Source organism: Bos javanicus, chromosome 28 (genome assembly GCF_032452875.1).
Source record: "Bos javanicus breed banteng chromosome 28, ARS-OSU_banteng_1.0, whole genome shotgun sequence".
Classification (NCBI taxonomy): domain Eukaryota; kingdom Metazoa; phylum Chordata; class Mammalia; order Artiodactyla; family Bovidae; genus Bos; species Bos javanicus.
The window spans coordinates 44,553,053-44,574,650 of NC_083895.1; the positions used below are offsets into that span (position 1 = coordinate 44,553,053).

Genomic DNA, 21,598 nt, shown 5'->3' on the forward strand with positions numbered 1-21,598 from the left:
CACCGCACGGCCTGCTGGTGACACTTTCTCTCCTCCCCACACTGTTGCCAGAGCAAGCACGGGTGGCAGCCGGGAAGCTGCTGCAGTGGAAGGGAGATGCGGACGTGCCTCAGGAAGGTCACCTACTCCTGAAGTCGGTGTATGTGCTCACGGGGACGGATGCCGTAAGTTCCAGGCCCCACTGGCCCCGCCTCCCTGGCTGGGCACGTCTCACCAGTGTCCCAGCACAGGGCAGTAGAATTCCTCCAGGGTGCTTTCTTTCCACGAAACTGACCTACAGCTTTTCCTCCTCGACGCCCCTTGGATAAAGAACATGGTCTTCAGAGTCTGAAATCCCGCCTGGTCTCATCCTGCCTTTTCACCTTGTGTGCCACCTTGCACAAATTCTTTGATTTCTTTGCATCTCTGTTGTGCTGTTAATTTTAAAATTAGAGATAATAGTGCTTCCCTTCTAGGGTTAGTGTGAGGATCAGTGATGGGTGATGTGTAGACTACATTTCCTGTGTGTCAGGGCGGGGCTGGGTGCGTGCCATGCATTGTGCAGTTAATCCTCCCAAGACCCTAGGAATCAGATTGCAGTGATGCTGCGCTGGTGATGACAATCAGGTTTGCCTGTGACGTGCAGCCTGTCTGACTCCATGCTTTAGCCACTGCTCTTTACTGCCTCCTGCTGAACTCAGACTAAAGGAGCCAGGCCTGTAGGCACCTGCCCTGTGCCGCACCAGAGATGAAAACGACCGCTATTCCTTCTTACCCTCCAGGCCCCATCCTGGCTGTGTTCATCCCACCATGAGGCGGGGACCTCGAGTGGTCTGTCGATGATGGGTGGCCTCTCAGAAGCAGCCCCCAGAAGCTGTGGCCATCAGCATAAAGGACCCAAAGTCCTGTGCAGGGCAGGTCCAGAGGCTCCTCTGTCTAGTGAGAGTGCCCACTGTGAGTGTCCTGGTGCCCAGCCTAGGAGCAGCAGGGAACCAGGCTGGGGTGGTGGCTGCCCTCTGTCTAGTGGTGAACATGGGCATCTGACGGGCATTTGGAGATGGTACCAGGAAGCGGGAGAGGAGCACGGCAAACAGTTGCTCACCAGCGGGAGGACCACCCGCCTGACATTTCCTCTCTGTGAACCGCCTGGACCACATCAGGGACAGTGACCTCGAGCACAGGGTAGGGGCTCTTCACCCACGGAGGAAGGTCTGTTTTCAGCGTGGGCAGTGAAAATTAACCTACAGCCTTGCTTTCTGCTGGGAGGAGTCTGCCTCCAAAGCAGCAAGAGAGTAAGCAGTTGGCTTTCTGGGGAGATGGTGCAGTTCAGAGCACAGGGAGAGACACCCTGAGTGCGGCCACGCAGGGGCATGTGCCCGATACAGGTGGCAGACATTACCTGCAGTGAAAACCTTTAGGCACCAGCAGCCTGGTGCTGGCCCAGACTGTACATTCTTCCTTTCTTTTTTCTAACGTACCCACCGTGTCTGTCAGCTTAGTCAATAGGGTGGGATATTGTGTGCTTTATATTAGCCACACGCGTGCTCTCTCACACTCATGTATGTGCACACACATGCAGAGGTTACAGTGCAGTGACACAGTGGGGCTGCAGGCAGAGCCCGTGGAGAGAGGCCCTGGGACGCTGCACATCAGGCTGATCCCTCTGTTCTGACTCCTTGTCCTCTGTCTGGCAGTCCTGGGGCTGCTGAGGTGTGTGGCTCTCTGGGTTATTGGTCCTCACCTATAGGGCTGTTTGGGTCAAGCTGAGGTCTTGGATCTGAGCAAGGGGATGGAAAGGGCCCTGATCATGTCCTTAATTCAGATGCTTGAACTTGTTCTCAGCCACCTCTTCCTGACTGAGTTTCCAGTTCCCTCATCAGGAGGAAACCTGTCAAAATCAGTGGTGTGATTGCCAGGAATGCCCTTGATTTCTGCTCTGCAGCAGCCCCCCCCCCCCCACTTTCCTTCCTATCATCTATCGTGTAAAAGATACATCTACCTAGCACATAATACACACTTTATGTAAACTTAATCTTCACAGCTGTCCCTCTGGCCCTAAAATTGTCTCCATTCCTAATTGAGAATGTGTCGCCCAGAGAGAGGAAGTGACTTCCCCAAGTTCGTGGCTGAAAGAAACGAGTTGGATGACCTCTCTGGTCTGGGTCTGGAGCTGTGCTCTGCAGCCCTGGGTCAGGTCTGAACTTCCCTTGCAGGAGACGCTGGGCAGAGTTGCTGAATCTGGGCTCCCAGCCCTGCTCCTCCAGTGCCTTTACCTGTTCTTTGTTTTTCCTCTGGAAACGGATGAGCTTTTAGAGAGTGATGTTCAAGTTCAGAGGATGTTTGTGCAGGTGAGTAGGGGAAGGGCTGGACTCCCTGGGCCTAGGCCAAGCTGCTTCTTGGTCCTCCAACCTGCTTCTCCAACCTCCTCTGGTCTCTCTCTACCCCTAGCTCTGAGCCTCCCCTATTCTCCTGGAGGGCCCAGCTCACCCCTTCACCCCTAGGCTCTGCAAAGGCTGCGGAATCCCGTGCATTTGGAAGACAGAGTTTCTCCCCGCCTCCTTGTATCTCTGTGTTGCCCTTGTTCTCTTCCAGAACAGTGTGCTTCTCCTCCTCCTCTGCTTGGCTGCACCAACTTCTTGTCCTCCAGTCTGTGTTCTAGGGTCCTGCCCACCCTCCTGGACACCTGGAACCTCCTGTCTCTGGCCCCTGCACCTCTGAGAACAAACTTGCTAAGCCCCCCTTGTGTAACTCTATAAGAACTTTCTATATACCAGCCTTGTGCCCTAACCTTACACCCGTCACCTGCCTGAGTCCTGTCTTGCATCACAGGATGTGAATGGTATTGTCATCTTCATTCAGCGGGATCTAAAGTACGGTGAGTAAACACGAGTCCAGAGTCCAAGTGGCTCAGTGGTAAAGAATCCACCTGCCAAGCAGGAGACATGGGTTCAGCCCTGGGTCAGGAAGATCCCCGGTAGAAAGAAATGGAAGTTTACTCCAGTATCCTTGCCCGGGAAATCCCATGGACAGAGGAGCCTGGCGGGCTATGGTCCGTGGGGTCACAAAACAGTGGGAATAACTTAGCGACTCAACAACAGTAAGGGTCATAGAGGAGGTGGGTGGGGGCAGGGATTGGAACCCTGGGGATCTGGCTTCGGAGTCTGCATTTAAGCGCTCTGTGGGGTCACCTCCATCTCTCCTCTCGGACCGTCTCAGGCCACTGTCACGTGCCGTGTGCTCCTGTCACTGCCCGTCTTTCCTGTCCTCTCTAACTGGCAGAGACTTTTCACATAACTTCTCACCTCTCTCCCCTACCCCTTTACTGACAAGTTCTGCTTTCTCAGCTTCTGGAGTGCTGTGTTCTCCAGAAAACTCCCCTGGCCTCTCCAGTGGAGGCGGGGTACTGTCTGCCTTCCTTCTCTTTGCGCCTTGGCCAGGGTATCACACGGAGCAGGTACACAGGACCGTTTGGGAACCGCCAGTGCAGCTGGCCACTGAACATGCGTGTTCACACCTGCGCCCATCTTAGACCAATGCTCAAGCCAGAATCCTCGTTACCTGCGGGTATCTCACGAGTTCTGCCAGATTCCACTTATGCAGGGCTGTCCCCTAAGCTTCACTTGTTAGAAATGTAGGCCTCATTTGCCCACATATAAATCATATTTTAAGTGGTGGTCAGGACACAGTACTGGGTACTTAACAAGTCTTTATTGTGTGGTTTCCACGCGCTCTGCAGGGAATTAATGCAGCCCTGTCTTCAGTGGCCCTCTCTATGTATGGACAGAATGTGAGCCACAGCGATACCACCTCAAGGTTCTTCAGAGTTTCCTTATTTCATTCCACAAAAATGTACAGAGCTCCTCTTGGGTGCATCTCTATACTAGACCCACACCCTCTCATAGAGATGACAGAGAGATAGAGAAGCCAACTGGGGAGAACAATCGCATGGATAAAGGAGCAGCATCCAGTTTTTTAAATGCTCTGATGGAAAACTGAGATGTGCTTGGAAATGAGAGCCAGGGGACCTGACTTATGGTTGAGCACAAATGGAGACAATTCTGAGGAAATGGCATTGAACCAGGGAGCTGAAGGTTGGGATGGAGATGTGAAGGGGGAGGAGACAGGAGAGGAGAAGAAACGGCTGGCCAGGTGAAGGGTCGCATGGCCACAATCACCGGCCATCTTCAGGGGAGACCAGAAAAGGGGGGCTGTCCCCAGTTCCATGACTATCCAGCTGAGACCATCACTGTGCAAAAAGGGGCTCAAGGATTTGGCAGAAAGAGCTTTCTGTATTCGCCAAAGTGGAGGAGGGTCCCCACAAGACCACCAAGAGCCAAAAGGAGAGTGCACAGGGTAACATGAGGGAAGAGGCAGGGCTGGGCCATGCGGAACCCTGAGCCATGTTAGAGCGTTTGGTTTCCATGCCCGAGCACAGTAGGTTTTCAGGAGGTAACCATAGGAACATGGGATGGATGGGGGCAAGAAGTCCAGCTAGGAGGTTACAGGATAGCGCTCGTAATCTTACGGAGAAGTAGAGGTTGAGTGCCAGCCAGGGATCCAGGAACACAGCTCTCTTTTTAAATAGCACCGTTAATTCTGTATTTTAATCACAGGTGGCGTTTTCTGCATGTCTGTGTAATAAGACACCTCTCTGAGTCAAACACTCTTGTGTTATTCTGACGTGGAAAGGATAACCACTGCTTGTACTGGGTTAGGAGTCCACATTTTAGCCCTGCCACCTTTTTATGGGTGGCTGTTGACCTTACCAGTCTCAGGCAGAGGGTGATCATCCACAATTCTATCTCTCCTGCTGACACAAGGAAAAGTAAGGAACAAATTCATTACAGGAAGGAGGCTTCCTAACCAGAGACTTTGTATTTTTCCCCCTCAGATGTTGCTCAACATTTGCGGAGAGGCTCAGAGTCTGGAGGGACTTCTCTCAGGAAATGAACTCCAGTCTCTCATGATTGCCACGACATGTCTTCGAGAGCACAGCTGCTGCTTTTGGAAGGAGCCCACCTTCTGTGTGCTGAAGACTATCTCCAAGGCCCAGAACGTCGGCGTCATCCAATACCTGCAGGGTATGACACTGGGAGACCAGGGATGGTCTGTGGGCACACTTTCTAGAATAAGACCCTGGGATGCCCTGGCAGCATCAGCATAGATTCCAGGGATCCAAAAAGAGATGAACAAACAGGGTTTTCACTGATGTCCAATTATGCCTGGTGGGTGACCCTATGTTACTTGGGCCCACTCGTGACGGGGCTTTTACTGTTCATTTTGATGATCTGTTGGAAGGGAGAGGGAAAGGGCAACTTACTTACTACACATACTGTCAAGCACATACTATGCTGAGCTCATTCGTATATTATCTAATTTTTTGAGCTAGATATTGACGATTAATGCCATTTTGTAGTGAGGAAGCAGATGATTGAGCGCGATAGAAGAATTTGCCAAGGCTCCCCAGCTAGTGAAGAAGAGAATCACATATTAAACCCAAGATGCCAATTCCGGCACCTTAGGCTCTGCTCTGGACAGTGTGTGTAAGAGTTAAGGACTTTGGTTCTGAGGTCAGACAGCCAGGCTGTGGGCTCCGGCCCTGTCCCCCTAGCTGAGTGGCCTTGAGCACTTTACTGCCTGTGTGCTCAAGCTCCTTTGTCTGTAAAGTGGAGATAACAACCCCGCTGATCTCACTGGATTGCTGGGATGCATTAATGAGTTGGCATATTTGAAGCCCTCAGATAGTACCTGGCAGTGGGCGCCCCATTGGTCAGCATCCCAGCATCATTACGTGGCTGTGATCAAAGGTTGTACCCTGAGGGAATCAATTCTAGCTGTCCCAGGACTTCCCTTAGCATCGTCTGTCTCCCAAGGACGCGGGTAATGCTGGGAAGCACAGACACCTCTGTGGCCTGCAGAATCTTGGGAAAATGCATTGGCCTCCTTTGGGATGCTGGCCCACTGTGGGGAGGGAGGGAGGCTCTGCAAGGATAACGTGGATGAGTAGGTTCTGACAAAAGTCTTCAGCGGACCTTCGCAGCACCGTTGTTCAGCTTCACCAGCTGAAGTGCCTCTTAGGAACACAACCGTCCATCTCTTGGGTTAACTCCGAGGGATCTGAGCCTGCCGCTTCACCAGCTGAAGTGCCTCTTAGGAACACAACCGTCCATCTCTTGGGTTAACTCTGAGGGATCTGAGCCTGCCACTGTGACCTGCTTGTCCACAAGCACTTGTCCCATGACTTGTCTTCTTTCTGGGACCCCTTATAATAGAGGGTGTCGGGGGTGAGAGCTGGGCACATACAAGTCCCCCCTCTCACTGTAACCAAGCCCTGGGATAAAACATCATCCCGTTTCATGACTGAAATTTCCCGATGAAGCTATGGTCCAGCAGTAATAGTGTAAGGCTGAGCCAGGCCTGAGGTGCTCAGCAACAGTCACCCCTCACAGGCTAGAGTCAGAGACCCCTGAGAAAAAGCTGCCTGCCTTGGTGTCAGGGGTCTCTCACTGTAGTCATTATTCTCAGCTGGAAAAAAAAAAAAAAAAGCCATGTTATGGAGATGTAGTCACCTAGAGTGCTGTGCCCAGGGCCCCTGCAGGGGAATGAGTATTTTCCATGGGCCTGTAGGCTGAGGAGAAGGTCAGGAAGTGAGCACTAGGCTGGTGTCTCCCTGCCAAGCCGGCGACTCTCAGTGCTTCCCTGCCCAGCATGCAGTCCTGGGAGCGTGTCCTTGGCTCACAGGTGAGGGACTGAACATGCCTTATCTCAAATTTTGAGAGACACTTTTCCTGAACACTGGCGTGGCTTTCCTGGCATTCAGAAGAGGCTTCTCCTAACAAAAGGGCCCTAAAAACAGTGATCCATCAAAATGCAAACCCAATGGCATCTTTCTGCTGACTCAATTCTTCCCCTGGCCTCTCACAGCTCTGGGGTAAACGGTGCGTTCCATAGCAGGCCACACACCAGCTGGACCGTCTCCCATCCTCTGCCTTGTGGAGCACGCTTCCAGGCTCCAACCCTCTGGATTCTTTAGTAGCTGAAACACGCCTTCTTTTTGCCCTTCATCTTCCCGCGTGTTCATGTATCCTTCCTTGCACTTTTCATCAAGCTAATTTCTGCACAGCATTGCTTCCTTAAGGTCTCCTGTGACACTCAGGTCTTGTGTCTTGCCTTTTGTTATCTAATGGACCTGGATTCCTCTGCACGCTGGGAATTAGGGGCAGAGGGCTAAGAGATTTTCATCCTCTTCCTTTTTAACTTACTCTCCATCTGGGCCCCAGAGCGTGGCTCTCAGGATGACACTTCTCAGAAAGGCAGCTTCTTCTTGATCCAAGAGTCAACAGAAGCGTTTTAGAAGAATTCTTATTCACATCTTGACATGCAATTTAAAATCAGGGGGGGAGGGAATGACCACTGCAGCAAACCTGTTGTCTCTGAGCTCAGTGTGGGTGTGTTTCCTCCTACAGCCATGGATTGCATCAAGATCTCCCTCCAGAACCTCTCCAGGCTTGTTGACACCCTCCCCGCTCCTGAGGTGAGCGAGGTAGTGAGCCTCGTCTTGGGCTTTGTGAAGGACTCCTATCCCATCTCCTCAGCTCTGTTCCTGGAGTTTGAGACTGGGGAGGGCTACCCTCTGCTGCTCAAAGTGTTACTTCGGTAAGTGGCTGCGCTTGGTGGGAAAGAAACAGTGGAGGCTGAGGTCCTCAGAATCATATATGGTGCTCTGGAGAAAGATATTGAGGCTTCTCAGAATGTCTTCTGAAATACAAATCTCCATAGATCGTGTCCAGAGAGACTTTACTGCGAAAGTAATTCAATGTGCAGCTGAGTTTGAAGTTAACTTCTTTAGGAAACCAATGGGCGAGCTCAATAACAGCTTTACCGAGTCCATTTGGTGGCATATACTGCCAGCTTGCCTGCTAGTCTGACAGTCTCCTGTCAGAGTCCACATCCTCTGTTGGAAGGCTTTCTAGGATGGCTGTGACAAGCTCTGCCTGTATGCTGTGGGGCTGGAAGTGCCCACAGGTCAGCAAACCCCAGGACTAGCCCTCTACCAATGACTGGTAGAAGCTGATGGATATGCACCCGGCAAAGTTGCCCCTTGGGTGGGATAGCTGTACTTTGCCTTCCAGAGTCCCCAGAAGGACTAAGGTCCAACTGCTCTTGCTTGATAATGTTCCTGTACTGGCTTCCTTCCATTCTCTGTCTCAGAGGGCCTTTCCCTTACTGTTTTTCTCAAATTATTCATCCGTGGGAACCACACAAAGATGTGACTCAGCAAACTCTGGACTAATTTCCTCCACTCTTAATTGCTATGTCATCTTCAAGTTGGGTTCAGGGATTGGATAAACCAAGGGATGGAAGTGAAAGAAACTTGCTGATGGCCTGAACTCTCCCACTGGTTATGGGGAAGCTCGATAAGGGCAAAGCCACAAAAATTCCCTTGGCTTCACTCTGACTATGAGCAGCGTTGCTCATCTGTAGGGTGCAGATTATCACTGTGCTTCACAGATTTTGCTACAGAGTCAGGCTTTTAGTCTAGAGGGAGGACCCGGATAAGGGGACTGAAATCCCAAAGGAATGGGATTAGATGACAACATCCAGAGGACCTTCCTCCAAAGGCACACACAGCATGAACATCTCCATGTGTTTAGTCTGTCAGACTCAGACTTAATCTTAGACTCAGTCGTGTCTGACTCTTTGTGACCCATGGACTATAGCTCACTGTAGCTGTCCACGGAATTTCCCAGGCAAGAATACTGGAGTGGGTTGCCATTCCTTTCTCAGGGGATCTTACCAATCCAGCGATGGAACCCAGGTCTCCCGCATTGCAGGTGGATTCTTTACTGTCTGAGCCACCAGGGAAGCCCAAGGAATGTATCTATGAGAATGCCATGTTTTACATGAGTTTGGACCATCACTGACTGGTGACTGCTACCATGGACGTCTCTGTCATAGCAATTCCTCAATATCTCTTTGGTTAAATGGCTGGTTGGTTTTCCCCAGACTTCTTGTGGAAGGCAGGAGGGAAAATAAACTGTCCAGGGAATGTCAGAAAGGACCCATATCGGCTCATTTGTTTTCCTTTTTGCCTTAATGGAAGTCACACTGCCAGTACTTTTACTCTTGACATGACAATGAGACTTAAGAGACCATTCTCCATGAGAAGAGCAAGGCAGCCCACCACACATAAGTAGCTGAAAACGAAAGAAATACCCACCCTTGAAATAAGCATGAAGAAATCTAATAAAGTCCAATTATTTCCCATGCTGTTTGTATTGTTGCTCTTCTGAAATATCAAATCTCTCATTTTGGGGTTGCTCTGACCTGTTGGTGCCTGAGGCCCGTACGTTTTGGGGGTCCTTCCATGGAAAGCAGCTCTCCTGTGAGCAGTTGCTGTGGCTCTGCTCAGAGGTTCCTCTGTATACAGAGATATTTCAGATACCTGAAATACAGGTTTCTCTGTATTCTGTCTCTGCAAGTCCTTAGATCTAGGGCTGATGCTTGCAAACAGTGACTTTTATCCACCCGCCACCCCCCTGCCATGCCTTTCGGTGCTAAACTGGTGGAGATCTTTGGGGTCCTGCCGAGCACTGTGATCTTCATTGCCTCTGCCTCTCTGTGACCAGCACCTTGAGCAAACCTGGCTGTTCTGTCCAAGACATCCAGGGAGCTGGTCTCGTCTGTCCCCACAGGTACGACGGACTGACCCAGAGCGAGGCTGACCCCCACCTGGAGGAGCTCCTCGGGCTGGTGGTGTGGCTGACAACCTGTGGGAGGTCAGAGCTGAAGGTGTTCGACAGCATCACTTACCCGCAGCTTGAAGGCTTCAAGTTCCATCAGGAGGCTTCCGGTGGGTCTGGCGGTCTCTGGGTGCCTTGTGCCCTGACAAGGTGGTGCCGGCCATTTCCCGCTTCTCCGTGCAGAAACAAACCCGTGGCAGCTGTCAGTGACCCAGTAGGGCCTGATTCTGTCATGCCTTTGAGGGATTACCTATGTACTGAGAATCTCTCCCTTACACATTTTTCCAAATGCCCTGGGTGAGACTTAGAGGAAATGTTTGCTCAAATAATGGAGACAGTCAGTCTGTGGTTTCCACTCTCACCTCTGACGTGACTTCCTCGGTGACATCTGCTTGTCTAACAGGGGCTGATGGCCCTGAAATAGCAACCCAGGCTCAGAGTCAGTGCCCCCTTAGTTCTATGATATATTGATTGATTGATTGACTGATGAATTCAATCAACATGTACTGATGCTTCTGTCCAGCAGCCACTCTGCACCATGCTGGAAACCACTGTCAACAGGCCAGGTGTCTGTGCCTTAAAGATGCTCTACAGAGACCGAGCTATACATTCCGATGTTCTACATAAACCCCGAGCTATAATCTACTCAGTAACTGGCTGATAAATAAGAACAGTTACATGAAGGGTGGGGTTTAGCTCTGCCTGGGTCAGTCAGGAAACTGCACAGAGAGTCTCATTCAAGAGAGGTCTCAAGGCAAAGGATGGGTGGGCCAGGAAGGAAGGAGGGGGACGAAGTGGAGGGTGAAAAGCTGTGAGGCCAGTGTAGGAAAAGCCACTGGATGTGACTCCAGCAGACACACAGGGCAGTGTGTGGACTAGAGAGGAGTTTCAGAGACATTTTGAGTGTCTGAGGCAGGGAGAGCTGGAAGTAGAGAATTCTGTGAGGATGTGTCTCAAGGGCAGGATAGAATGAGGCTTCACCTTGTATCTGGAGAGAAAAGGGGGGATGGGTTCAGATGGTCTTTTTATTTAATAACTTGTCTAGAAATGAAACTGACTTTGCTTAGTAATCTTTAGCATCATTTGATTTTAACTAATTGAAACCAGTCCTCCAGCCCTGTGCTGCCAATGGAAATATAATGTGAGCCACATTACGTAATTTTAAATGTTCTAATTACAAAATTTTTAAAATTAAGAAGAAACAGGTTACATTATTTTTCATAATATATTTTATTTAACTCTATATAGCCAAAATATTACCATCAAAAATGTGATCATACAAATAACCGTTAATGATTTTTTTCATCGTGTTCATTTCTTTGTGCTATGTCTTAGAAATCTGGCATGTATTTTTAACTCATGGCACGCCTGGATTCACAGTAGCCACGTTTCAATGCTTAATCAGCCAGCACGTCTTGGACAATGCAGCCCTAACCTTACTCATAGCCTAGGCAGATGGCTTCTCTGGACTTCTGATAGATATTTACTACAGGAATTAGAAAGTAGAAACTTTAAATGGCACATCCTCCTGATAATTTAACCACATATTTTTAGGCATAGTCAAGAAAAATGGCTTGCAGGATGATTCCTTTTTGCATCTTCAGGGGTGACTGTGAAGAATCTTCAGGCCTTTCAAGTCCTGCAGAATGTTTTCCACAAAGTCAGCGACCCCATCATCTGCACCAAAGTCCTGTCATCCATCAGGACCATGTGGACCTGGAACCCCCGCAACTTCTTCCTCCTGGAGTGGACCCTGCAGCCCATCTCGCAGTTCGTGGAGATCGTGCCCCTGAAGCCGACCCTGGTGCAGAGGCACTTCTTCCAGATGCTGGAGGCCCTGGTGTTCGAGCTGCGTTACGTGCCCCACGAGATCCTGCGGAAGGTGCAGCGCCTGATCCAGGAGAGCCCGGAGTCGCTGTGTACCCTCGTGGCCCTGCAGAGTGTCCTCAGGATTGCTGGTGGCGACCCGCTCTTCACTGACATTTTCCGGGACTCGGGGCTCCTGGGTCTGCTGCTGGCCCAGCTACGGAAGCACGCCAAGATCCTGAGGAAGTCAGGTGCCTCCCTGGAGCATCGGAGGGGAAGTGGGGATGGGCCGGGGTCAGTGTTAGCCGGGCCAGGTCCGTGTGCCAGCCCCACCCCCCATCAACAGAACAGAGAGAAGTGAGCGTGCAAATGTCGCATGCTGCCATGAGGCTTAGAGAGAGTACCCTTGGGATCCACGGCTTCACAGAGCAGCCAGCCTCCCTGTTCTCTGTAACTTGCTTGCTCCTCCCCACGATAAGTTGAGAGGGATAGGTGTAACTTTAAGCCAACTCATGGGACTAACTCAGGCCTGATGAGTCCTAAGCTATCAGATACCTCCTGCACCAGTTATTGTCTGAGTATGTAGATGGGTAGATGGGGAGACAGGGCCTCAGGAGTGCAAAAGGGAAAGGGCTTTCAGAGAGGCCTGAGCTCGGGGTGGGGGAAAGGTGTGGGGTCACCTCTGGGCTCTACTGGAACATGGCCACCTTGCTCACATGGGGCTGTAGGGCCCAGTGGTCTCCCACTTGGAACAGAGGTCAGCAACCAGGGCCTTGCTGGCCCAGCTTGCCCCTCTAACCTTGGGCACACTATTGTGTGCCCTGCTGGGTTGTATGCCCGTGGCTTCTTGGCAGCATCCCCTCGCCTCTGCCTCAGGAGTGCTGGCCTGGGTTATCTTCCTGCCTAACCATGCCCCATACATGTACCTTGGATTTTTCTATAAGCCTTCCAGGGGATTCAGATGCAATTCAAGTGAGAGAGCTTCTGATGTAGGGATTGTAGGGTCACATCTTACAAGTTGGGATGCACACTCCTTTATAATGGAAGCATGATATTCATCTTTCTTTAAGAAGATAGATATTGGACATGTCAATGGACATGAGTTTGAGCAAACTCCAGGAGACAGTGAAGAACAGGGAACCTGGTGTGCTGCAGTCCATGGGATCGTGAAAAGCTGGACACGACCCAGTGACTGAACAACGACAACAAAGCGGGTAGAAAAACGATGGAACTGGAGATTTGGGGCCATAGCACGTGTGCTTAAAATTTTGTTTTCATTGTTTCTTAAATATGGCAGGAAACAAAGAGGTCAATCCTGGAGTTCAAGATACAGAAAGAGAGCTGACTTGTGTGATGCTGAAAACGGTGGTCACGCTTCTGAAAGGGTCAGTTAGGAATGCAGGTGAGAACGGTACCAAATTCACACTGTGACTGCTTGGGGAAGCATTGGCTATTTCCTGATGATTTATGCCAGTGTTCAAAGGCTACATCCAAAGAATAGCCAACACTATCGCTGTGGCTAATGTCCATTTACTGCTTTATGTCTGCTGATCATCAGTAAATTGGTAGACACATCAGTTGACACTTTTTACTGTTTAGTTTGCTAAATAAGGTTGTGAGTCAAAGAGTTATCTTAAATTTATGAGACCACAGAAACCCCATTTCCCTCAAGTAAAATCTTTTAATATCCTGCTGCACTGACTGTAGATGCTTTTATAAAAGGATTCAAATTGCAAAATATTGTTATCATTTTTAAGAGATATAATTTGATGTGCTTCTAGCCCATGATGGATTTAATAGCTTCGTTCATTAAAAAAAAAAAAAAATTAGCTTCCTGAGATCATGTGGCTCCCATGTTTAAAAATACATGCATAAAACATATGCATGTATGTTATACTATAAAGCAGATGCATCAACAAAGTGACATGAATGGCTTTGGGGATGTTGTGCATCTTTACCTGGGGCCCTCACAGGTCAACAATACCAAATGTGAATGACTATTTCATTATGGTAGAGCATCTCTAATGTGAGACTATAAAAGATTTCCTGGAGATTCTGGTTAACAGGGAGATACATATTCCTAGGTTCCCTCCCAGAGATCTAATTATCAGGTCAAGGTAGAGCCCAGAAATCTACTTTTAAAAGGCCCCCTAGGTGATTCCACGTGAGGAATACCCGGCCCATAATTGGGAAATTCTGCTTCATGGAGTTGACCAGCTCAAATCCACATCATGCCATTTGAATGATCCAGTTACTTCCTGGTTCTTATTCTACATGTAATTACTCCAAAGATCAGTCCCGGGGAAGAAATTCTTAGGATTACTTTTAAACAAAAAACATACCGTTAGCCAAATTTCTTTGATTCTGCTCCCCCCACCCCCATCCCAAGAAACTGCTTATGAATTAAATACATTCTTAAATTCCGACTTGCTTTCAACAAGACTTTAGGCAGAGATAAGAATTGATAAGATAAGAATTGCCATTGGCCCTGGATTAGGGATTATGTGGAAATAAATGTCAGAGGTACATCCAGTTAAAGTTTATACTACTTAGAAAAGGGGGAGGGTGGTTTCAAAAGCAGAATTCTCACTGGAGAAGAAAGAGTTTTCTTTTTAATTCTCAGCTCCATAGTTTCTCTATTCCTCTTCTTATTTTAACAGTAAGTATTAATTTTGGAAAAAAAGTTTCTAATGGGTAGAAAAAACATATACATATGTAGCCAAACATACTTGGAAATTGTAAAGAAAAGCTGTTCTTATAATTGAAACTAAAGTCCCAAGACACCCACCACTCTAGCAATACTGTCTGTCTGGTCCCCAGTTGTCCTGAAAGACCACGGCATGGTGCCCTTCATCAAGATCTTCCTGGATGGCGAGTGCTACCGGGCAGCCTCGCTCAGCATCTTGGAACAGCTCTCAGTCATCAACGCCGAGGAGTACATGAGCATCATTGTGGGCGCTTTGTGCTCGTCCACTCAAGGGGAAATACAGCTGAAACTGGACCTCCTGAAGGTGATGTCAAGTCCTCCTTTGTGATGGGCTTTCCTATGGACCTGCAGCCAGTGGTTGGCATTTGCCCATGCGTTCATTCCCTCACTTGGTCACTTATCATGCAGGCAGAGTAGTACTAGCTGTTGTCACACATAAATCCCACCCACTCAATAGCCTGGCACATTAGAGGTTTCTTACATATGGTCCAATCAGTAATTGGGAGGAATGTCATTCAGGGAAAACTGTCACCTAGGCACCTAATCCAGCCAGCAGACAAGGGAAGGGAGAGCAGAGAAAATGGCGCACACTCTTTTTCTGGCCTAGAACTGGTGCATGTCCAGTTTTCTTTGGGCAGGATTCATCTGGATGCATGAGGTGCCAGGAAATGCAGTCCTTGGTTGGGCAGTTACTTCCCAGCCACACTGGAAACTATGGAAGTGGAGCCTGAATCGGTGGTGGCCAAGCTGCGGCCTCGTTTAGCTGCCCAGCCTTTAGTGAGCAGCTACCAGATAACCAGGCCTGATGCAGAGTGCCCGGGACACACAGCTGAATGGAACTCAGCCCTTGCTAACTGGTAGCTCTAGCCTAGGACTAATATTAAGTAAGCAATCATGGTGATGCAGCATGGTTATGCCCTGGTAGATGCTGAAAGCAGGCTGCCATGGGAACAGAGAAGTAGAAATTGCCTTGCATGTTTGAGGAAGGGTCACAGAGGCGGGAATGTCTGAAGTGGGAAGAGGAAGCCAAAGGCAGTCAAAGGCACAGGAACAGTGGTTTCACAGGGAGAAGTCAAACTAGGGTGTCACCTATGGACAACAAAGAAAAGCGTATCTATATTTTTTAATAATATTGTTAACCATCATCAAATTATCTTAAAATAGTTAAAGATGATAGTAAGTATCATCACCCTTACAGCTCTCACAATTTTCTTTCTGTTCCTGCTTTTCCATTTCTTTTGCCTGTGGGGGCTTATACCTTTAACAAAAATCTTCTATCTTTCATTTATGGTTGTTTAAGAGAAGAGCAGACTGAAATGCAAATATCCCCCAGGGAACTGATCTCGGGGCCTGTCACGTCTATGTGCAGAAGAACCTGCATGCAAAACACACTCCTGTTGCATTACCATGTTATACTGGACACTGGTGAATTTCGTATAATACAAAGTTGCTCTCACTTCCAAAATAAAACCCTCAACCATATTTAGCCATGAGATGACATGACCCTTATGGCAGAAAGTGAAGAGGAACTAAAAAGCCTCTTGATGAAAGTGAAAGAGGAGAGTGAAAAAGTTGGCTTAAAGCTCAACATTCAGAAAACTAAGATCATGGCATCTGGTCCTATCACTTCATGGGAAATAGATGGGGAAACAGTGGAAACAGTGTCAGACTTTATTTTTGGGGGCTCTAAAATCACTGCAGATGGTGATTGCAGCCATGAAATTAAAAGATGCTTAATCCTTGGAAGGACAGTTATGACCAACCTAGAAAGCATATTAAAAAGCACAGACATTACTTTGCCAACAAAGGTCTGTCTAGTCAAGGCTATGTCCAGTGGTCATGTATGGATGTGAGAGTTGGACTGTGAAGAAAGCTGAGTGCTGAAGAATTGATGCTTTTGAACTGTGGTGTTGGAGAAGACTCTTGAGAGTCCCTTGGACTGCATGGAGATCCAACTAGTCCATCCTAAAGGAGATCAGTCCTAGGTGTTCATTGGAAGGCCTGATGCTAAAGCTGAAACTCCAATACTTTGGCCACCTCATGCGAAGAGTTGACTCATTGGAAAAGACCCTGATGCTGGGAGGGATTGGGGGAAGGAGGAGAAGGAGACAACAGAGGATGAGATGGCTGGATGGCATCACTGACTTGATGGATGTGAGTTTGAGTGAACTCTGGGAGTTGGTGATGGACAGGGAGGCCTGGTGTGCTGTGATTCATGGGGTCGCGAAGAGTCGGACACGACTGAGCGACAGAACTGAACTGAACTGAGCTGATCTCAGTACAAAACCATTTTAACAGTTAGAGAACGACATTCAGTTTATTTTACCAACTTAATTTCCTAGCAAAGCCAGTGTCAGGCACTGATGTAGCGGTATTCATGTTATCTAATGACCTAAGCCTGTGGAGCTCAGCATAGCCAATGTGTCATGAGAAGCCCACCCCAAAGTGACCTTTTGACTATAGTTATCATGCATTTCATAGATGACAAGAACCAAAACAGTGATTTCACCACAGAGTCAGAAAATCAGTGAAGGTGATGGAACAAAAAAGGAAAGTTAAAGGTCTTTTTAAAGACACTAGAGTTCCATGGTTATGTGAAGTAACAGGTCTGAAGGGAGCATGTAGAGGGAAGATTAAGGCAGAGAGATAGCAAGAATTAATAAGAGTTTATAGCTGGAGAGCACCTTGGCTTCACGTGGTCCACTCCTGATGTGGGAGTAGAGACAGGCCCGGAGAGATTCTAATACTCAAAGGTGAAGTTGAATTTGGATCTAAGACTAGCGACTAAAAATTTGGTGATCTTTTCTCTTCACCACGCTCTTTGTTGAATTTTTTTCTCATATGTCTCTGTTCAAGTTAATTCGAATGAGGGACAGGGAAGGCAGGGACCAAGGCAGTCAGGACTTTGATTTTCTCTTGGATGAATAATTGGAATCCCTAACTGTACCTGGCATTTCCACATTCATAGTGTTTTGGAGAGTAGTGTTTTTGTGTCTATTACAGAAAAGCTCTCTGCTTTGCTCCAAAGTTCATCTTGTTTACCCGATAGCCCAGAGGCACCATCCTGGAGTGTCAGACCTTGGGTAATAGGACTGAATTTCCAGAATTAGCCATGTGAAGCCATGGTGTTCTACAGATTCAGTATCATCTCAGTATCACACCATCGAGGGAGTACATCAGGGATGAATAGTGTGTGAGCTTTTTTAACACAGTCATACTCTGGGCTTCCCTCATAGCTCAGTTAGTAAAGAATCCACCTGCAATGCAGAAGACCCCGGTTCGGTTCTTGGGTCAGGAAGATCCTCTGGAGAAGGGATAGGCTACCCACTCCAGTATTCTGGCCTGGAGAATTCCATGGACTGCATAGTCCTTGGGGTTGCAGAGAGTCAGAGACGACTGAGTGATTTTCACTTTCACTTTCACCCTGTGCTCAATGCGCTGTCTTCTTCCTGGGTACCAAGTTACTGCTGGGCAGTGAGGAGGGTGCCTGGAGCCTCCATGGCTTTTCCGGGACCAGGCTGATAACACACTGAAGCTCTGGTGGGTTGTGGGGAAGGATTGGGCCCCACAGCCTGTTCCAGGCGTGCCCACCATCGAGTCCTATGAACAACTAGCCAACATTTGCTGGAATCTGATGTGAGATAGGCCTTTGTTTTAAATCACCTTGGGAACCCCTTGGGAAACAAAGATGTGAAATTAGTTCTGGCTAGATTTCCCTTTTTGGTGGTTGAGAGTGTGCTTGCGCTGTGCCTGCAAAGTGGGTCAGATGTAGAATGAAGGGGGAGTGATGGAATGTGGGGACCTCCACCCCACCACCTGATCAAGGCTTGCCATCTCTGAAGTATATTCACATCATGGTGCCACCCTCACTTCCCTTCCCTGAGAGTTAGCCAGCTGCTCTGGAGGAGAAAATTCCTCCAGAAACATGTGACTTAAGGCAGTTGCTTCCAAAAATCCAGTGGTGCTTCCATACCAATACAGAAGCACATGTGACTTCACCACCTAATTCTGGCAAATGATAACCGAGTTAAAGAATAATGTAAGCAAATGAATTTCCTCTCCACGGCCAGTGGGACCATGATTGGGTTATGCACAAATTCAGATTGATTTGCTAATATACATTTAGCTGTTCAACTCTGAGCTTAATTGCATTACCTCACCCGTCTTCCAGCATGACACATGGAAAATTATGAGGAATAACAAATAATAGAATGTGAAATAAATCCTGTTAGTCTTAACATAGTTAGCGCTTTGCAGCAGACATCCATTTTATAGATTCAAGCTGGAGGAATACTAACTCAGAGACGATGACATGGTAACTGAGTTAAGGAGGAGAAAATGTGCTTAACGCTGACCTTTCTTGAAATGTGTCAACCCTAGCCTGATTACTTTGACTTCAGCTGATTAAATTTACTCCCTTCCGCGGACTTGCAAGCCTAGGTGATGCATTATCATGCAAAGTTGAATGACAGTAATGGAGACCCTCCTCCTAGGCCCCCAGTTCCTGACAAATCGTTTCCCGAAGTAGCGCAGTATTTATTTTCCTTTATGGTAGAAATGTTTCTCTTTAGTTGCTATGAAATTAAGTCTTTGTAATTAGATTTTGGACTCTTTACTTTATGACTCTGCAAATATGAAATTAACCCCATCCCAAGAAATAATAGAGAAGCCTGAGTTCTAATGACATTACCCCCATTTTAGATAATGACTCTGAATTTAATAAATCAAACAAAGCAACAATTAAGGACGGCCATTCCTTTTTTTCTCCCCCCCTCCCTATAGGAGGAGAGAAGTGCCATCTAGGAATTAAGGGGATAGACCCTCTGAGAGACACAGATCATAAGGATGGCTATGATTGTGTTGCTCTCTTTTTAAAATATCTGCTCTCAGCACTCGGAATGACGGAGATCTGATGAGCAATGTTTGGTATAAAACTGGACAATTGGAAGGTGGTTTCTTAAGGGAAGAGGGGAGTTTTGGCGGTCATCTAGCCCTCAGACAATTGCTTATAATCTGATTGGTTTTATTTGTTAATCGTTCTCTTTTTTGGGTGTTTATTTTGTCACATGTCATGTGATAAACAGACTTCCATTCATTCCATTTGCCCTGAATAGCGTAATAGGGGTTTTCAGAGCTATTGAAAGCACTCACACAAACTTAGACAGTTTAACACCCTAGAGCCTCAGATTTCTTGATGTATCGGTACTTTATTTATTTTTCATGGCACTAGTCTCATTGAGACAGGTTGAGACAGACAATGCTGAGCCACACGCTGATGGTCAGTCAGCCTTTCATGTGGCTTATCAGATGGCAGGAAGAGACCACCCCTGCCACTCAGCATGCTTGAAGGCTAGAGCGCATCTCCACCTTGGTAAAGAAGCATTAATTCTGTCCAGAGTGAGTCACTCATACAAGACAGGCACAGACGACTGGCCCCAGAGCCCCAGGGTTGGGGGTGGGATTTGGGGAAGGCAGCTGTGGTGGTGCTGTGTATTCAGAGAAAGTCCCTGCCTCGTCTAGGGAACTCTGTGCTGCTGAACCATAAGCTTTTACACTCACCAACATTACGATCCCGGGGAATCTGTTCTCATAGTCTGCATATAATCCTCTTTTTCAGGACCTGTCTATAAATGCAATCTTTCCTGGGTTTTGAGCCAAATACAGAATTAGTTGGACTTCCCTGTTGTCTCAGTGGTAAAGAATCTGCCTGCCAATGCAGTCGATGTGGGTTTGATCCCTGAGTCAGGAAGCTCCCCTGGAAAAGGAAATGGCAACCTGCTCCAGTATTCTTGCCTGAGAAATCCCATGGATGGAGGAGCGTGGCAGGCTACAGCCCATGGGGTTGCAAAAAGAGTCGGACATGACTTAGTGACTAAACACAACAGGAGTAGTTAAGTGATATCCTCACGTAGGAGGAGAAAGCAGCTGTCACTGGAAACTCTAGTTCTTAGTGTTTCAATTTGCCTCTGTCTGTCAGACAGTCTGGAAATCCCATTTCCCTGAACCATGTCCCATGACTCTGATTTCATCCCCTGTTAGTGGGTGACCCTGATGCTGAGTTTCTTTTAAAGAACAAAATAATTCAATTTCCCCACAGCCATCCCCCAGAGCTGTGGTGGGCAGTCATTGATCTAACCACCATAAGTCATGCATTTCCTTTTCCAATAACTGGGAAAAGATCAATTGACCCATATTAGTGCGGATGAATCTTTCTGCCTCACTGTATATGATAATTTGTCCATTTTGAGCATAATCATGACCTTTGGCCTTGTATAGATTCTCCTCATTTCTATAATCTTTGTTTTGTGTACTTGAAATGTCGTTGATGGGGCCGTGGGAATACTTTGGGCAGCTTCTCGGTCATCATTTCTCTTCCGCTTTGAAAGGGTCCTTGGTTGTGTGCCTTAGCTTAGTTTTGGCTCATTTCACGCTTTCCTACCCCATGCCTGGGTTCACCGTCCGCCAAGCAGTTCAAGCTTCTTGTAGCAGAATATAATCTTAGATAACAAAGTTTGGGTTCCAGTGGTACACATTATAGTGTTTCAGATAAACACTAGTGTTAGGTTGGAGTTACCAGCATTTTAGAGATAGAACTAGAAACTTACTTTCCCCTGGGAAGGACATGACTTCATATTTCATATTTACCTGTAACTTTACTGAGTTTCTATTCGACTTTCCCTATATGAGAATTTAGAAGTCTTGTGCCTTCGCTCCCTTTCTGACCCATCAATTTTCTCTTTGTCATCGGATTTTCATGTATTATGCTGCAGAATATCACCCTAAACCATGCATTTAAGGCACCATCTCTCCCAGATTAGGAACTTTTTTTCCCTTACCTTTTTCTCTTCGAACCTTGTTTCAAGCATCCTGAAATTGACTTTAAGTTGTGCCTGCCAAGAAAAGTCTCTTTCCTGTGTCGCTAGAGCACTAAACGTTGGAAAGGATGAAACAACTCAAATGTTCCTGCAGCACCTACTACAGAACCACAGGCACTGCTCGTTTTCTGGGAGACACGCTCAGGGAACCTGGGTGTTTGATGGAGTCCCATTCGAGTTTCACGAACAGTAAGCAACTAAATGCCCAAATCTAGAGGCTTTTGATATTTATCTAAAATCATCCATCCATTCTTCACTCTTAGGTGTGAGACTTTAGCCCAGAATGAGAACTTCTCAAGTGCAGTCCTTCTAAAACATTTACTGAACACCTAGGCTATATCATGGGTACTAGGACCAAAGAACGGTACATTGGAAGTGCTTAGTAAGTGTGTGACTCCAGAGGGAATGAGAAGTCTGGCTGTCCAGAAAATCCTCCGCAGTCTTGCAAAGGTAGATTCTACCATGTGCATTGTGATAGGCTAAACTCC

At 47.7% G+C, this 21,598-nt stretch overlaps 1 protein-coding gene across 10 annotated transcripts in view; it reads left to right on the forward strand.

Annotated features, from left to right (window-relative positions):
- WDFY4 (WDFY family member 4) overlaps window positions 1-21,598 on the forward strand; it is a 248,168-nt gene that overhangs the window by 33,067 nt on the left and 193,503 nt on the right. For 9 of the 10 annotated variants that reach the window (XR_009734260.1, XM_061405648.1, XM_061405647.1 and 6 more), the window contains exons 4-11: window positions 52-164; window positions 2,193-2,327; window positions 4,871-5,060; window positions 7,446-7,635; window positions 9,675-9,832; window positions 11,327-11,779; window positions 12,826-12,930; window positions 14,349-14,539. Coding sequence is in view for 8 of the 10 variants with exons in the window: in XM_061405648.1 (XP_061261632.1) it covers window positions 52-164; window positions 2,193-2,327; window positions 4,871-5,060; window positions 7,446-7,635; window positions 9,675-9,832; window positions 11,327-11,779; window positions 12,826-12,930; window positions 14,349-14,539 (1,535 nt within the window). In the remaining 2 variants the exon portion in view is untranslated. Of the gene's footprint in view, window positions 1-51; window positions 165-2,192; window positions 2,328-4,870; window positions 5,061-7,445; window positions 7,636-9,674; window positions 9,833-11,326; window positions 11,780-12,825; window positions 12,931-14,348; window positions 14,540-21,098; window positions 21,300-21,598 lie in introns of all 10 variants that reach the window. The other variant, XR_009734259.1, reaches the window with a different exon arrangement.